Consider the following 17,702-nt stretch of genomic DNA (forward strand, 5'->3'; position numbering starts at 1 on the left):
GGTGCATAAGGAACATCGTCGCTATAATTTCCCCCGTTTGCTGCCCCATCGACGTGAGCACCAGACATTCATGGATTTGATACACGATTTCTATCTTCATCATAGTTACCTCCATATGACTATGCTTCCATGACATCAAACTCTTCTTCCTATGAGGCATTACACCCCATACTCAGTCTTCTTAGTGGAACGGGAGGTACTTCTTCTTTGTTAGAACTTCCTGATTATTACAGTATCGGACAGCCATCGGTCTTCCTATCTACCGGACAACCAAATTATGTATCTGGTCATGTATCAATAGGAGATTTTGTCACCTTTCGTTCCACGAACGATTATGGAAGCAGCGATACTACTAATTCGTTTTCGAGGGATGACGTTGACCCTGATAGTGCTTCCAGGGATGATTCGCCCCCCCGGTGATTGTCTGAATCTTCCTGGCATCGTCAGAGCTGTCAACGGACCCGGACTCAGATCCGGACTAAACCCGCCAACATTTTTCGGGTACGGGTAGGTATATAGATCCGCGACCTGAACCCATTTAACAAAAAAATGGGTTGGATACGTGATATACCATTCTGACCTGTATCCGACCCAAACACGTTTTAATTAATTAATAATTAAAAAATATATACCAATCTATCATATCAATACTACATTACTACTTCTTTTATTCTCAAATTTTTCCAACCCTAATACCCCGCCGCTACACATCCCTTATTCCCTCTCACTCTCTTTTCTCTTTTGCTTTGCCTCCGCTAGTCTGCCATGAAACCGGCGACGCTCTCTCCATCTCTGACGGCTGACGGTTGCAGCTCCAAAGAAGCCCAGCTCTTCCAGGCTTCTAGCAATCTAGCTCTCTTTCTCACAGTCACAGGTATTTTTTTTTAATTTTTCAATACCGTAAGAGTTAGTAAAAATCATGGTGAGGTGAAAGCTTACGATCAAAAAGATTGTTCATAAGTTTGGTCAAAGACGGCAGCTACTTTGCAATTTAAGGACCGTGAATGTGAGTAGCAGTTTGTTATTTGTGTCTACTAAATTGAGCTAAATATTGAAACTTCAGTGATGGGTTTTGATTCTCCTTCACAATTCATGAAATTCGTGGGAACAAATGGACAAATTGAAGGAAAATTTCAAGATAACTTGGTGTCTGTGATTAGCTATTATTCTTGTTATTTTTTATTTTGATGATCACAAAACACTTTGAAATGTTTATCTAATTCTCTTCAAATATAAGTGTTTTGCTTTTAAGAGAATCAAGTACAAAGGTGTCAGGGAAAGAAAATCAACCAAAAGAAGAAACAAAAACAGGGCACTTATGTCGGACGTCCTAAAGGAAGCTGTCAGACGTCCGAAAGAATGAAGAACATCAAGAAGGAAACTCTGTCGGACGCTGGTAAGGAAGCATCGGACGTCCGGGAGGATCGGACGCACGCTTCGTACGCACATCGATCGCATCGAACGTCCGAGAAATTCTGCAAAGTTTTGATGACTCTCTGACGACGTTCGGATGCAGATGCTGTCGGACGATAATATCCCATCGGACGTCCGAAGGACAACTTGGCTGATTTTCGGACGATGGGATCGGACAGTGATTCATCTGTCGGACGTCCGACGGGTCCAACGGCTAGCTGACTCTTCATCTGCCTACTATCCGTTGGAAGCATTATTGAAACCCATTTTTGGTCCCCTTTAAATATAAATGATTCTGAACCAGTGACAGACTTTTGCACGCTTTGTTTACAAGATCTCAAGAGATATTTTAGTTAGGAAATAGTCTCCCAAGCAAGATTTGTTCTCCAAGTGGTGTGAATTTCTTGTAAACTCTTCTCTTGTGTTTGAAATTTTCAATAGTGTAGCTTTGTTGAGGGTTATCTGAGTGATAGTAAAACTTCCTAACTTGACTAAGTGAGGTTTGGGGCAAGGAGGAAGTGATCCCTCCATTGTATATTGAGTTGATTTTATTCTTCAAAGAGAAGGTGCTCATCTTTATGATTGGTCTTCAAGTTTGAGGAAAGCTTGGTAGACAATCGGTTTAATACTCTATCTTATTTTTTTTGTTTAATAAAATTCTCATTGCTTATATACTCTCTTATTTCTGATCAACATTGTTCTTTTCTTTAAATTTATTTGGTTGATCACTACTAGAAGAGAAGGTAAATTTTATTAAAGAAAAAGTGCATAAACTCAATTAAGGTTTTTTAATCAACCTAATTCACCCCCCTCTTAGGTTGTCTTTGGGCCTTACAATTGGTATCAGAACTTGGTCTTCTAGAGATTAAGCTCAATCGGCTTGGAGTTAAGATGACAACCAATCATGCCCTGTTTGTTGAGGGGCAATCTGTCACTAGACCTCCCATGTTTACTGGTTCCAATTATGTTAGTTGGAAAGAAAGAATGATTATCTTTTTGCAATCCATTGATATTGAGCTATGGTTTATTGTGAATGAAGGACCGCATGATGCTAACATTCTTGATGCAGATACAGGTTTGTTTCGGTCAAAAACAAGAACTGAGTTGAATGCTCAAGATAAAACCAATCTCACATTGAATGCCAAATTCATGAATGTTCTTTATAGTACCTTAGACTCAAATGAATCCATTAGAGTAAAAGGATGTAAATCTGCAAAAGAAATGTGGAATAAGCTAAGAGAAATTCATGAGGGCTGTGACAACGTGAGAGAACAGAAAAAGTCTATCTTAGTCATAAAGTATGAATCATTTAAAATAGAACCCCTTGAGGATATTGACAAAATGTATTGCAAGTTCAATGACTTGATCAAAGATCTCGAGATATTGGGCAAAGAATACACCTTGGGAGAAAAAAACAGAAAAATTCTCAATATATTGGGCAAAGAATGGGAAAGTAAAGTGACTGCAATAGAGGGGGCTAAGGATTTGAATTCTGTGCCTATTGAATCTCTCATTAACTCACTAACCTCCTATGAGTTGAAGTTGAAAACTAAAATGCAGGAGGAAGAGGACGCGAGAGCAAAGAGAAACATAGCTCTAAAGGCAGTCCAAGGTGATGATAATCCAGCTCTGTTGGATGATGAAGACTCGGATGGAGATGACAACGATCTTGCTCTCATCACAAAAAGCTTCAAGAGAATCTTGAGCAAAAGGAAGTTTAGAAGGGGAGGACCTAGCAATCAATTCCAGAATCAGTCTTCAAACGCAAGGAACAAGGGAAAACAAGAATTCAACAAGAAATAATTGGACAAATGCTATGAGTGTGGATAGCCTGGACACTACGCAAACGAATGCTCTCTAAAGAAAAAGAAAGATGGAAAAACTGATCGAAAGCCAAGGTTCAACAACTTCCAGATTACATGAAATGAATGCAACTCCGAAAGCGAAATTGAAGAAAAAGAAGAATCAACTCAAATAGCCTTCATGGCTATTGGAGATAATGAGGTAACTTCCATACACTCTCAATCTGATAGTGATGATGAAGATGATGATGATCTTGAATCCTTTGTTGAAAAATTGCATAATACCTTGAAGGAATCTTATGATAAAAACAAGCAACTAAAACAGAAAATTATTTTTCTTATTCAAGAAAATGCAAGATTTTTTCACCAAAATAAACAACTAAAGATTGACAATGAGTGTCTTGTAAAAGCCGGATGTGATGTTCAAAATGAATTTGATAGAAAGACAAATGTTTGTGAAAAGCTAAAGGAAAGACATGGTGATTTGAAGAAAAGGATGGACTATTTGGATGAGACCTTAAAAGCTAGAAATCAAGATTATCTCAAAAAGAACATGTCAACCACCTCTCTTATTGCTCATAAAAGAATATTAGCACTCAACAAAAATGCACATAGTTTCACAACATATAAAAGGAGTGGATTGAGATTTATCAAATCATTACATACTAAAGACGCTTCCATTGTGTGTAGTTTTTGTTGTCAAAGAGGGCATTTGAAAGGAGAGTGTTATGTGAAAATAAATCTAAACAAAGGAGGGAAATGCATGTGGGTAGTTAGACACAATGCTAACTATTGAGAACCAAAAAATATCAATGATGTTTTAAAGGATGAAAACTGGATTTTGGCAATGCAAGAAGAACTTAATCAATTTGAGAGAAATAAGATTTGGACACTTGTTGATAGACCTCAAAATCAACCTATCATTGGAACGAAATGGATATTTAGAAATAAGTTGGATGATAAAGGTGTAGTTATAAGAAATAAAGCCAGATTAGTTGCTAAAGGATATGCACAAGAAGAAAGAATTGATTTTGATGAAACATTTGCTCCCGTAACTAGATTAGAATCGATTAGAATGTTTCTTGCTTTTGCTTGCTTCAAAGCTTTCAAATGAATGTTAAAAGTGTCTTCTTAAATGGTTTTATTGATCAAGAAATATATGTAGATCAACCCCCCGGTTTTAAAAATACAAAATTTCCAAGTCATGTGTTTAAACTATCAAAAGCATTATATGGTTTAAAACAGGCTCGAAGAGTTTGGTATGAAAGATTGAGTGGTTTCTTGATTGAAAATGGTTTCAAAAGAGGTATTGTGGACACCACACTTTTTACTAAGCAAGTGTTGAACGATCTTCTTATTGTGCAAATATATGTAGATGATATTATTTTTGGTGCTACTAATGAGTATCTATGCAAGGATTTTTCCACCATTATGCAAAGTGAATTTGAAATGACTATGATGGGAGAGTTAAAATTCTTTCTTGGACTTCAAATACATCAAGCCCTAGAGGGAATTTTTATAAATCAAGCAAAATACACCATGGAATTGCTGAAAAGGTTTGACATGGAGGACTCAAAGTAAGTTGGAACTCCGATGTGCACTTCTACAAGACTTGACAAAGATGAAGAAGGTAATCATGTGGATGAAAAATACTATAGAGGTATGATTGGAAGCCTACTCTATTTAACCGCAAGTAGACCCGATATTATGTTTGATGTTTGCTTGTGTGCTAGATTTCAATCTTGTCCAAAAGAATCACATTTGAACGCAGTTAAAAGGATTTTTAGGTATTTGAAAGGTACATTAAACTATGGTCTTTGGTTTGCTAGATCTTGTGAATTTGTTCTATATGGATATTCGGATGCGAATTTTGGTGGTTGTCGTGTGGATAGAAAAAATACTAATGGAACTTGTCACTTTCTTGGTAACTGCTTAGTTTCTTGATTTAGCAAAAAATAAAATGCAATCTCATTGTCCACAACCGAAGCGGAATATATTGCCGCTAGTGCATGTTGTGCTCAACTTTTATGGGTGAAGCATACCTTGAATGATTTTGGATTGTTATATGATTGCATGCCTATATTCTGTGATAATACCAGTGCTATAAATTTGACCAAAAATCCAATTCAACATTTTAGGACAAAACATATAGACATAAAGCACCACTTTATTCGCGATCTTGTTCAAAAATGTGAAGTTTGTGTGAATTATGTTTGCTCTAAAGATCAAATTGCTGATATTTTTACAAAAGCTTTGCCATTGGATCAATTCATTCATCTAATATCAAAATTAGGGATAATCGAAAAATCATCTTAAAAATTTTTTCTGTTCAAAGCTTTCGGACGTCCTAAAGCAGATGAACGGACGTCCGATGATGTTCTTCAGCTATTTTCCCAGAAAACATCTGTTCGGACGAAACCGTCGGACGTACGACTACGTTCGGCCGTTCGACAGTGCAACGGTACCCTTTTTAAAGTGACTTCCCTCCTCATTTGCTTCAGAATTCTCCTCTTCTCTTCTCACTCGGACGGAAACCTCTATCCTTCTCACACTCAATTCGTGCTTTTCTGAAGCACTCATTCCAAAATTGATTCAACCAAAAACTTCTTCTGATCATTGCGAGTTCAATTTTCGGATCTTTTCACCAAATCTCATCACATTTCTAAAGATTCCAAATTTCCCTCAAAACCCTACTTTCTCATAATCGCTCTGCTCAATCATCTTCAAAGCTTCTTTAACCCAAAATTCTTGTGTGAGTCACTCCCATACCACTGTGTGCATCATTCGCATCATACTTTTCACACAATGGTGAATCTAAGAGGAGGAAAAGTCCCTGCCGGACGCAAGCACACACTCAGGGATGAAGATGTGGATTCTCCTAGGGTCATAAGATCATCCAAACGCTTCAAAAGGGGAGCAGTAAAGACTCAAACTTCCCGGCCTTCCGCTCAGCCTGAATCCGGACAAGGAACTTCATCTCAATAGCCTTCCCAATCAGCCACCGTCTCCCCATTCTTTGATGCTGCTGCCAAAGAAAAATATTCCTTGATAACCCAAAAAGGTTTCATTCCTCAACGAACCATAAATTTTTCTGAATTCCGCAAGATTGGTTTAGAGTCAATTCTTAATCTCTTTGAATTCCAGAAATGATCACACATCATTTCCATGCCTAACGTTTATTACCCTAAAATGCTATATCAATTCTTTGCCAATCTTAGGAAAGGCACAGACCACACTGAAATTATGTCCAGGGTAAATGGAGTAGACTTAGTGTTTGATCCTGAGATTGTGAATTCTGTTTTAAATACTGCTATTGAACGTGGATGCAAAAGTAAAATTGTAAATTTCTTTTCTTATGAAGAGCATCCCACTGCTGATAATCACTTTGATGGTGCTAAGATGCTGTCTTATTTTAAAAAGAAGTTTTCTGCCCCTGCTGATGCAAAACTAAATGACCTTACTCCTGTGAATCTCATTGCTTTCTCAATCATTTCAAATTTGCTTGTGCCTACGGATGGTCATAGGACAGATGCAAATAAAATGGAGTTGTATCTTTTTTATTGTTTTCGAGAAAAAATTCGCATTGACTTTGGTTTTGTCATGTGCAAGTTTTTATTTCGCTATGCCACTGATTCTCGTAGAAAACTGTTCTATGGCAAATTTCTTCAGAAAATTTTTAAGTTTTACAAAGTACCCATCCTTGGTGTTTGTCCCAAAGAAACGTCTTCTTCTGCCTTTACTAAGGCTTATTTTGAGCGCAAAAATCTTGTCTTTGTGGATAATTTGTGGGCGTATAAGGGGGCCACTTCTAATGAACCTAGATCTAAGACTGCACATGATCCACTTCACACTCCATCCTCTGTTGCACTGACCTCTATTCATTCTAGGAAGACTGCCACTAAGGCATCTTCTTCTTCAAATTCTGAGGTGATTGAGCTCTTTCGAGACCTTAAGCAACATGTTCTGCTTCTTGAACATGGTCTCATGCTCACCATGTCATCCCAGCAACAAGCTGACTTCCTAGATAAAAAGAGTCGTCTTTTTCCCCCACCTGTGGTTGAGGAAGTCCCTCCTGGCAAGGAGCCACGCTCCAATGATCCATGCTCATCAGCCTCTGTTCGCTCTATGAGTCCTACTCCTATCGACCTCACCTCTACTCCTGTGGCATCACATGATCCTTCCACATCTGATAAAGGCAAGAAACCAGTTGGTGAAGTTGCTGAAGATGATGAAAACACTGAGGAGAAGGATCTCTCTTAGTATCAGCTTACTCGAAGAACGCCTGGATCCTCTTAGCTTATCATTTAGGATCACTAGTCCTATTAGAATCATTTGCATTATGTTTGACTGTTTTTATTTGCTGAATGTTAGATAGTTGCCTTGAACTCTTTTTTATCTATTGAATTCTGGTGCTTGGTGTCATTTGGTGTTTTGTAATGTCCAAAACTGGACATATGTTTGTAATGTTTATGAATGGTTGAATCTTTACATTTTGCTTGGTTGAATGGTTGGAAATATGGATGTAATGCTCGTAAGATCATTTTGCTCTGAATGGTTGGATATATGGTCGAATCTTTGTTACTAGTTCTCTAAATGCATCTTTACATTTTGAATTTTGTGATGACAAAAAGGGGGAGAGATGGTGTAGATATGAATACGGATAATATGGATAATAAGTAGCCAAGTGAGGGGGAGTTTTTAAGCTTTTGTTCTATGATTGACTAAGAAAGGGGGAGCCTATTTGTAATCATCAAATTTCATTTCAAACTATTGTTTTGTCATCATCAAAAAGGGGGAGAATGTTATTTTTTATTTTGATGATCACAAAGCATTTTGAAATGTTTTTCTAATTCTTTTCAAATATAAGTGTTTTGCTTTTAAGAGAATCAGGTACAAAGGTGTCAAGGAAAGAAAATCAACCAAAAGAAGAAGCAAAAATAGGGCACTTATGTCGGACGTCCTAAAGGAAGCTGTCGGACTTCCGAAAGAATGAAGAACATCAAGGAGGAAACTCTGTCGAACGCTCGTAAGGAAGCATCGAACGTCCGGGAGGATCGGACGCACGCTTCGGACACACATCGATCGAATCGGGCGTCCGAGAAATTTTGCAAAGTTTTGATGACTCTCTGACGACGTTCGGACGCAGATGCTGTCGGACGATAATATCCCATCGGATGTCCGAAGGACAACTTGGCTGATTTTCGGACGATGGGATCGGACGGTGATTCATCTGTCGGACGTCCGACGGCCCCAACGGCTAGCTGACTCTTCATCTGCCTACTATCCGTTGGAAGCATTATTGAATCCCATTTTTGGTCCCCTTTAAATACAAACGATTCTGAACCAGTGACAGACTTTTGCACACTTTGTTTACAAGATCTCAAGAGATATTTTAGTTAGGAAATAGTCTCCCAAGCAAGATTTGTTCTCCAAGTTGTGTGAATTTCTTGTAAGCTCTTCTCTTGTGTTTGAAATTTTCAATAGTGTAGCTTTGTTGAGGGTTATCTGAGTGATAGTAAAACTTTTTAACTTGACTAAATGAGGCTTGGGGCAAGGAGGAAGTAATCCCTCCATTGTACATTGAGTTGATTTTGTTCTTCAAAGATTTGTTCTCCAAGTTGTGTGAATTTCTTGTAAGCTCTTCTCTTGTGTTTGAAATTTTCAATAGTGTAGCTTTGTTGAGGGTTATCTGAGTGATAGTAAAACTTTTTAACTTGACTAAATGAGGCTTGGGGCAAGGAGGAAGTAATCCCTCCATTGTACATTGAGTTGATTTTGTTCTTCAAAGAGAAAGTGCTCATCTTTGTGATTGGTCTTCAAGTTTGAGGAAAGCTTGGTAGACAATCGGTTTGATACTCTATCTTATTCTTTTTATTTAATAAAATTCTCATTGCTTATATACTCTCTTATTTCTGATCAACATTGTTCTCTTCTTTAAATTTACTTGGTTGATCACTACTAGAAAAGAAGGTAAATTTTTATTAAAGAAAAAGTGCATAAACTCAATTAAGATTTTTTAATCAACCTAATTCACCCCCTCTTAGGTTGTCTTTGGGCCTTACAATTCTCATAAGTGGAAGATACTTGGTATCTTGGTTCCAGACTATAGGATTTATTTAATTTTTCTTTTTTTAATTCCATTTTCATTGGGAGAAAATGGCCAAAATGATCTTGTAGGGTACAATTTTTTTTTAGTCATAGTTTGGGTGTGATGAACTTTTTGTATTAATCAGGACACTTGACTCATAGGCTAATTGAAAATTTTTAAAATAATTCTCCATCTTTCTTGCTATTATTATTATTAGTATTTTTGGATTTGATCATAAACTTTTAATCCAAAAATACTCTTCCTATTATCTACTCATTTTTGCAACAACAAATCAGATAAACAGGTCTAGTCGACAACGAATGCTTGATCCATACTAATTATGCTTTTAGCCAACTTAATTTGTTTTCAAAAGGAAAAAAAACAACTTAATTGGGCTTTAGCCACATGAGGTGTTCAAATAAAGTCCATGTATTAGTTGGACTGTTGAGACTCAACTTGAGAGGCACCACATGTCCAGCAGTAGTTGGCAAATTATGTTATTCACTAATTGCAGGATGTCATCTTTGCCAAGTAATCCAACAGGACCTAGTAGCATAGCTAATGAGAATGAGATTGCCATTTTGGATTCGGAAGAGAAGGATGTGAAGGAAGATGATTCATGTAAGAAACTTAGGGAAAAGAAATTAACATCTAAAGTATGGTTTGATATGGATAGAGTTGGGACTGCTACTGGTATTGTTGCTATATATAAGCATTGCAAAAAAAAATGGCAGGGGATAGCTCATGTGGGACAAGCCACTTGAAAAAACACATAAATAATTGCATTGCTAAAGAACATAGGAGTAGAGGGCAGCAAGTACTTCAACTGGCTAAAAATGCTTTGGATGATAAAGTTAAAGTTGAAACTTTCAAGTTTGATCAAGAGAGAAGTAGAATGGATTTGGCTAGAGCTATCATAAAACACTACTATCCTTTTAACATAGTTGAGCATGAGTACCTTGAGATTTTCTGAATAATTTGGAGCCAAATTTTAAGCTGGTTTCTCAAAATACAGCTAGGGCAGATGTGATTAGTGTTTATAAAGAAGAAAAAGGAAAAATTGTATAAGTATTTGGATGATTTTAATGGTAAGATAAGTCTCACTACTGATATTTGGACATCAGATCACCAAAATTTTGCCTATACTTGTTTGATAGCACATTATGTCAATGAACATTGGGAATTGAAAAAGAAAATTCTTGCTTTTAAATCTGTTCCATATCCTCGTGATGGTGAAACATTATTTAGATTTATTTATGATATCATCTTGGAATGGAACATTGATAAGAAGCTGACCTCTGTTGTTGTTGACAATGCATCTTCAAATGATTCAATGGTTAAATATTTGAAATCATGGTTATTGGATAAGTCATTACTCAATTTAGGAGGTGATCTTTTTCATATTTGATGTAGTGCACATATTCTTAATTTGATTGTGTAAGATAGGTTAGCTATTGTTGAAAAATTGCTTCATAAGATTCGAGAGACCTTAAAGTACTTGAAAAAATCTTCTCCTTCTTATCAAAAGTTTGAGAATGCAATTAATCAATGCAAGCTGAAAAATTAAAAAAGAGTGGGTATGGATGTTCAAAATAGATGGAATTCTACATTCTTGATACTTGAGACTGCTTTGCCTTTGAAAGATGCTTTTTGTCGTTTAGAACAAATGGACAGAAATTACAAGCTCAACCCTTCAAAAAATGATTGGAAAGTGGCTAGTGTTGTTCATGGTTGTTTGAAAAAATTTTATGAAGCCACATGTCATTTTAGTGGTTCTAATTTTCCCACAGCAAATGTTTTCTTTCCCGATATATGGAATCTTCGTCTTAAGATGAGGCAATGGGAAGTTAGTGAGCATGATTTTATTCGAGAAATGGCTATTCCAATGAAAACAAAATTTGATAAATATTGGGAAGAATGTTCATTGGTGCTGGCTATTGCTGTGGTACTTGATCCTAGATTTAAGTTGGCTTTAGTAGAGTATTATTACAATGCTCTTTATGGAGAAGGTGGTGAAAGATATATGGATAGAGTTCGTAATGCTATTGCTAATTTGTTTGTTGAATATGGAGGTGACCTTGCTCCTTTTTTGAGTTATGTTGGAGATAATATAGGAGAAGGGACTTCTAGTTCAGGTAACAAAAATATAGATGGACAAGATGATGATGATAAGTTGTCTGATTTTGACAAATGGTATCAGCAATCAAGTTCTTCTACTATTCTTGCTAGCCAAAAATCTGAATTGCAATCATACTTGGACGAGCCTGTATTTCCAAGAAAAGATGATTTTGACATACTAGGTTGGTGGAAGGCAAAAAGTCCAAAATTTCTTATTCTTAGCAAGATGGCTCGTGATATTCTTGCAATTCTAGCTACTACTGTGGCATCAGAATTAGCATTTAGCATTGGCGGAAGGGTAATTGATGAGACTCGTGCTTCTTTGCTTCCTGATATGGTCAAAGCTTTGATAACAACTGGAGATTGGTTACCTTTGAAAAAGAAAAGAAGTAAGTTCTTCATGTTTATGTTTCTTTTGTTGTTTTTTCTTTTTAAATCCATATTACAAGTTTGTTTGGTTGAGTTACTCTAGTAAAACTAATCTACTTTCCTTCTCTTTGTTTTCTTAGAGTTATTTGGAGAAGATTTGAGTGATTCTTCTAAAGTTCTCAAGTTAGGGTGATCTATTTGAGCAAGGCCAATTTGATTTCTTTTCTTATTTGTTTTTTTTTTGTATTAGTTAGTAATTAGTTTACAAATATATTTTATCCTTGTTTTTGTTGCAGAAAATTGTGAAACTTGAGAGCTATGAAGACTATTGTAATCTACAAGGCAGTAGGACTTAATTTGTTGGTTGATGTATTTGATATTTAATGTTTGATTGGACTTTTTAGAAATTATAATTTGTTGGATGTCATATTGGCTTTGTTGCTAATATATGATTTTGTAGTTTGTAGATTGATTTGTGGTTGGCTTTAGAATGGCTATTGTGAGTGGTTTGTGATTTAGATTTGTAATTTGTGACCGGCTTTGAATAACTTTGTAATTTACTGCAAAACACCTTCCATTTGTAATTTTCGGCAAGAAAAGTTTGATTCTGCTTCTTCAGCAAATTAACTAACTTCCCTGATTTCGCAATGGCTTGTGCGCCACCAAGTCCTCCCTCAATATGTACAAAATGTTATAAAAATCAGACTACAATTTCAGGTGCTAAAGTTGTAGCAAAAACAAGCTTGTGATGGGCCTTTTTCCAGGTAGGCCCGACCTCGATTAGGGACCCGTCGGGTGCCGGTCCGAGAGAAAGATTAGGAGATCCGTCGGATATTTGGGCTGGATCCGAAACTAATACAGTATGACAGGCCCGGGTCTGGATTTATTAATTCAAGCCTAGGGAGTGTCAGAGACGACGACCGAAGAGATTTTGCTGCCCCTCCACAACGTCGCATGATCATGGTAAGAGCAAGGGCAACAGGCGCCCTAAGCATTGACTTTGTTATTTGTTTTATGTGTTAGGTAGTCATCATTTGAATGGTACTTTCCTTATTTATAAATTTCATCATTTTACAATTTTGTATTTTGTTTCTAAATCCTAATTACTTAAACCCTAAACCCTAAACCCTAAACACAAAATTGCAATCCTGCCTAAATCCTAAACCCTAAACATTAGGTCACTTGTTATTCGAAACTTAATATCAACTCAATAGCTATAAACACAAATATACTCTATTACAAACATGAATTAATGAACAATATTCATTTTCAATATTTATAAATATTATTTATAAGACTTTAATAATTAATATGCAATTACAATATTTATGAAGTGCTTTTTATCTGTTTGGTAGCTGAAAAGAAAAACAAAAAAAAAATCTAAAGCGATAATCAAGATAGATTTCTTATTCTGCATCCATTGGTATCTAATCTAATAGTACATGACATCTCTTTTGCTTCATACCCAACAAAAAAAAATTAAAAATCTCGATACGATGTTGTTTAAATTGTAAATTTTAAATCCTATCTGTTGATTTAAAAACCTCCAAACCCTATCCCTTATCTATTGCTCAACCAAAAGGGGATATTCTGTAACAATGTAATGTATATAAAGTAAACAGATGATTAACACAAATGTTCAAAAAAATATATAATTTCTTTTGTTAAATAATTATTGTAGACTATATTTAATAAAATATGCTAAGTGAGTAATGTAAGAAATTTAACTTTTAAGATGTTACTAAAATTGATGAGTCTTTATTTACAATAAATTAATAATAGTTTGTCTAATTTTTCATTTCGCGCTAATGATGTTAACTTTGTATGTTTCATACACGCGCTATGGCTCATTAGTCTTCCAACAAATATGATATTCAAACAAATTTTTAATTTTTATGTCGGATCAAAAAATCGTTATTTTATTAAAAAAGTTCACTTCAAGTTAGAGATATTTCATCTGACTCTCCAAAAAAAAATATCCGCTACCGTGTACAGTCAGCACGGTAGTGGACAAGCACTGAAAACAAATTTCAGTCGTTGTTTTCCACGGCTAGGGTGACTCATTTTTTAGTCAGCACGGTAGCAGGCTCGATTTAAAAAAAAAAAAAAATTGGCCGCAAGTTGCGGTGCACAGTCAGCATGGTAGCCTGCAGCGATTAAAAAAAATATTTGCTGCCGTGCTGACTAGGCACTACAGCTATAGTTTTGTACAATGGGTCTGTCAGACATACATTTGACGGACTTTTTTTTGGATATATTCTAAGAAATTACCCATTATCAATGAGATGGAGAGTAAATTATTGGAAGAATAGTAGATGTTCAAGCAACTATGGTGAGTTGAAGACATGTTCTGAGGAGTAAAGAGAGCTGAAAGCTTAGTTTGGCTTGGAACATTTGATCAGAGCATCTTCTTATGAGTATGTGGCTTGTCTAGCCTAGGTTGGTTTTTTTGGTTTGTTTGTTTAGAGTAGCCATTTTTATATACTGGAGCTTGATTACCTACATGATAGTAATCTTGGGCACGAACTGATGTGTCTGTTTACATACTTTATCAATAAAAATATGTTTTGGTTAGAAAAAAAATAGAACATTAATCGCGTATGCTATCAAACACCTACATCATCAAAGAATCTACATAAAAAAAGAAAAAAAATTAGGCATTTTGGTTTTGTATTCCATTTTACCTTTTCTGTTTCCGAATTCCCTTTAATTGTATACTCTAATATAAATCAATAATTAAGGAAACTTTAATGTATTTTAGTGGGTCAAGGGAGATTAGTATAATATTTAATACGTCAACAAAGCTTAGTGAGATTGTCAGATATCTCAAGAGAAATTTGCAAAATCATTCCATTGGTCTATGTAAAAGCAAACACAATTTGTAAAGGGGAAAAAAGTGCATAGACACACTCTTCTCCATAGCCATCTAACTCTACTCCAGTATGCTAATTTATTAATCCTTCTAGTTGATGAGAATAAGCCATCGCATAATTTGTCAATATTGGAATAGTTTTAATCATATTCATGTCATACAGCTGAACTATAGTTATGTGGATGATGAAACCTTTTTTTAATTAAACTGGATATTTACTCAATTTCTTCTCTACATTTTGTGACTGGTGAAAATACAATAGGGCATTGAATTGTTACAATAAGCTATTGAGCTTTCTTATGGACATATAATGGAAGCAATTGTATGATTTGTAGTAGAAAAATTAGAACAAGATGGCGAATTAAAGGAAAATAGGAGGCATGATTGTGAAGAACGTTTTGGTGTTCTCAAATCATATTGTACCTAACCAAAGAGTATAGGAAAACACCTACATTGCTGGTTAATTGGACCTATTCCTGATATGTATCCTTTACTTACAAGCTTGTCATGTTTATATATGTATCGAGGCATGCCAACTTATTGTATGAGGGGCAAATTTTTGTTTAGATTTCGTTTCAAATCCAACTTCTAAAGTAGGGAATATCCAATTAATTGGTGGCCACTTAACACCAACAAGTGAACATGTCCTTGCACCTCGACCCATGAACAAGGGGTACTCATAGTTGTAGTAACACCAAAGTAATGGAGATTGATTCCTATTAAATTGGAAAAAAAAAAAGTAGAACCAAGAATAGTTAAGAAGAAAACTAACATATCAGAGTTAGTAGTTTAGAAAAAAAAAACCAAGAATTAAATTCAGGGAAATATTAGTTATTATATCAAGCAAAATTGAAACTCAAACCAGCATAAATATTAGTTAAACAACTCAAGAAATTCAAGCTACATATAATGCAAATATTCAAAAGAAGACAGATTGAAAATGCAAATGCAAACCAATAAGATATGAAGAAAACAATTATAGAGCATTGGTAAACCTTATAATAATACATAACTATTCAATCATCTAAATGAAAGGAAATAAAGACAACTAACCAGGGGGACAATAATTGTAGATAGCCTCTAAGATGAAAATGCAGCAAAACCTCCCTAACGTAAACCTAAAAAGTAGATCTAGTAAATAACTAGGTGCCAAGAAGAGACCAGACAAACCACACTCTTAAGAGTATGCATCACTAGATACCCAACATCAAAAAATTAATCATGGTAAGATTTATTGCTAGGGACAAATAAAAGCCTGCCCCATGCAGCCATTGACACAACAAACTAAATATTGAAAATCAGTTTTCACCATTTCAAGATAATTAGGTTTCAGGTTTCAAAGAAAAACTGCAGAATCCATTTTCCAACACTTGACCAAATCAATTAAGAGTTTTTGAACACAGGTGCATCAATCACAAGGAAACCAAAGATGAAAAATGGAGAGTGAAGATCAACAGGCAGCTATACATGAAATTTTCAATTCATATACCAATATTTAGATGAATATGCTGGTCTAAAGTGGAACTGGAAGGCCCAACTTTTGTTATGTTTGCCTATTTCTTGAGGATATTGAAAAATAAACAAGGGGAACAGAGGGAAAGACTGATAATTTGGGAGTGTTATGTCAGTTCATATGTACATGTGCACAATACACCATAGTAATTCTTTCTCATTTAAATTTTTATGAGATAGCATTTTTCATGGGTAGGCATTATACATCAATTAGTACAATAGTTTACAACTTGGTCCCAAAGTTTGCTAGAATAGAAAGTTGAAGTCATTCAATATTCTAAATTAGCATGTTTATTGTATTACATACTACCACGGTCATATTGATCTAATCGAATGAATTAAGATAAACAATTTATCATGCTAAAAATATTTTGAGTCTTATAATTATATTTTCCCAACTTCTAGCAATCAATCAATCTAAAGAACAAATGGCACCTTAATTCTTATATAATTGACATTACTCCCTTGTCTACAAGGAAACTATGAGTGCCAATAATCACCTAGTTTTCTAAGATTTATTAGGAATGGATATCACTAATTTAATTTTCAATTTTTTCATAAAGAATTTGAAAAGCAAATACATAACTAGACACCTAATCAGCCGTAAAACAACCACAGGAACCTGAATTTTGATAAGTGTATATTTTGTGTGTTTTAAGTGTATTTTCTTATTTAGTTTTGGTATATTTTATTCACTTTTATAGCTAATTAACTAAGTTATAGTGATATTTGCATTTTGTGATTTAAGTATCAAAAACTGCATTTCTATGGATTTTAATGGTGAAAACTTCATATTTTTGTAGGTTTAATAATTCAATCATCAAATGGAATGAATTGAGAAGATATTTGGATGATTGTTGATGATTTGAAGTGATTTAAAGAAGATATGAAGTGCAAAATGTTCAAAGGATGAAATGCAAGTTAAGACAGCTTTGACACCATTTGGTTTTTTGGCTATATCTTGAGATACAAATATTGAATTGTCTATTAGATGCATAAAAATTAACATACTGATATCTATTTTAGTCTTATATAATGTTAACCAATTTATTTGTGTAACTCATTTTTTGTATAATGTTAACCAATTTATTTGTGTAACTCATTTTTTCATAACCAAAAAAAAAAAAGAGGAAGAAGAAGCCCATTTGGTGCATGTAAGGAGTCAATCAGAGTCCGCCACATGAAAACTTGTCTTACCAATGGAAAAAAATCAGCCAAATGAGATCAAAGTGTGGTGAGCTTTTCTTTCCTTTTTTGTTGGGTTTTATTTTTTTTTCTTTTCTTTTGGTTTTGGGATTGAGCTTTGGGGTTTGAGGAAAATGGGTTTTTATTTTCCTGAAATTTTTCCTTTTATATTTCCTTTCTTTCTTTTTCAATTTTTGCTTTTCCTTTAGTTTTTTATTTGTTTGTCATTATAAAACCTACAAAATAAGAAAAATGATATTAAAATGAAATAAAATAAAAATAATTATTCAATGAAATAAACAAATAGAATCAACTCTAAATGAGCAAAAATTTGGTGTGTACA

The 17,702-nt window shown here is 34.8% G+C and overlaps 1 protein-coding gene across 1 annotated transcript; it reads left to right on the forward strand.

Annotated features, from left to right (window-relative positions):
* The first annotated feature begins 10,882 nt into the window (after positions 1 to 10,882).
* Positions 10,883 to 11,983, forward strand: LOC113693218 (zinc finger BED domain-containing protein RICESLEEPER 2-like). The gene is made up of 2 exons (XM_027211786.1): positions 10,883 to 11,810; positions 11,931 to 11,983. The coding sequence occupies exons 1-2, from the start codon at positions 10,883 to 10,885 to the stop codon at positions 11,981 to 11,983; spliced, it is 981 nt and encodes a 326-aa protein (XP_027067587.1).
* Positions 11,984 to 17,702: the final 5,719 nt, after the last annotated feature.

Source organism: Coffea arabica, chromosome 6c, assembly GCF_036785885.1.
Source record: "Coffea arabica cultivar ET-39 chromosome 6c, Coffea Arabica ET-39 HiFi, whole genome shotgun sequence".
NCBI classification, from domain to species: Eukaryota; Viridiplantae; Streptophyta; class Magnoliopsida; order Gentianales; family Rubiaceae; genus Coffea; species Coffea arabica.

Bases quoted from the DNA above. Each gene is read 5' to 3' on its own strand.
- LOC113693218 (XM_027211786.1), top strand. From the start codon at position 10,883: ATGGATGTTCAAAATAGATGGAATTCTACATTCTTGATACTTGAGACT. The intron at 11,811-11,930 runs GTAAGTTCTTCA...TTGTTTTCTTAG, and splicing joins ACCTTTGAAAAAGAAAAGAA to AGTTATTTGGAGAAGATTTG.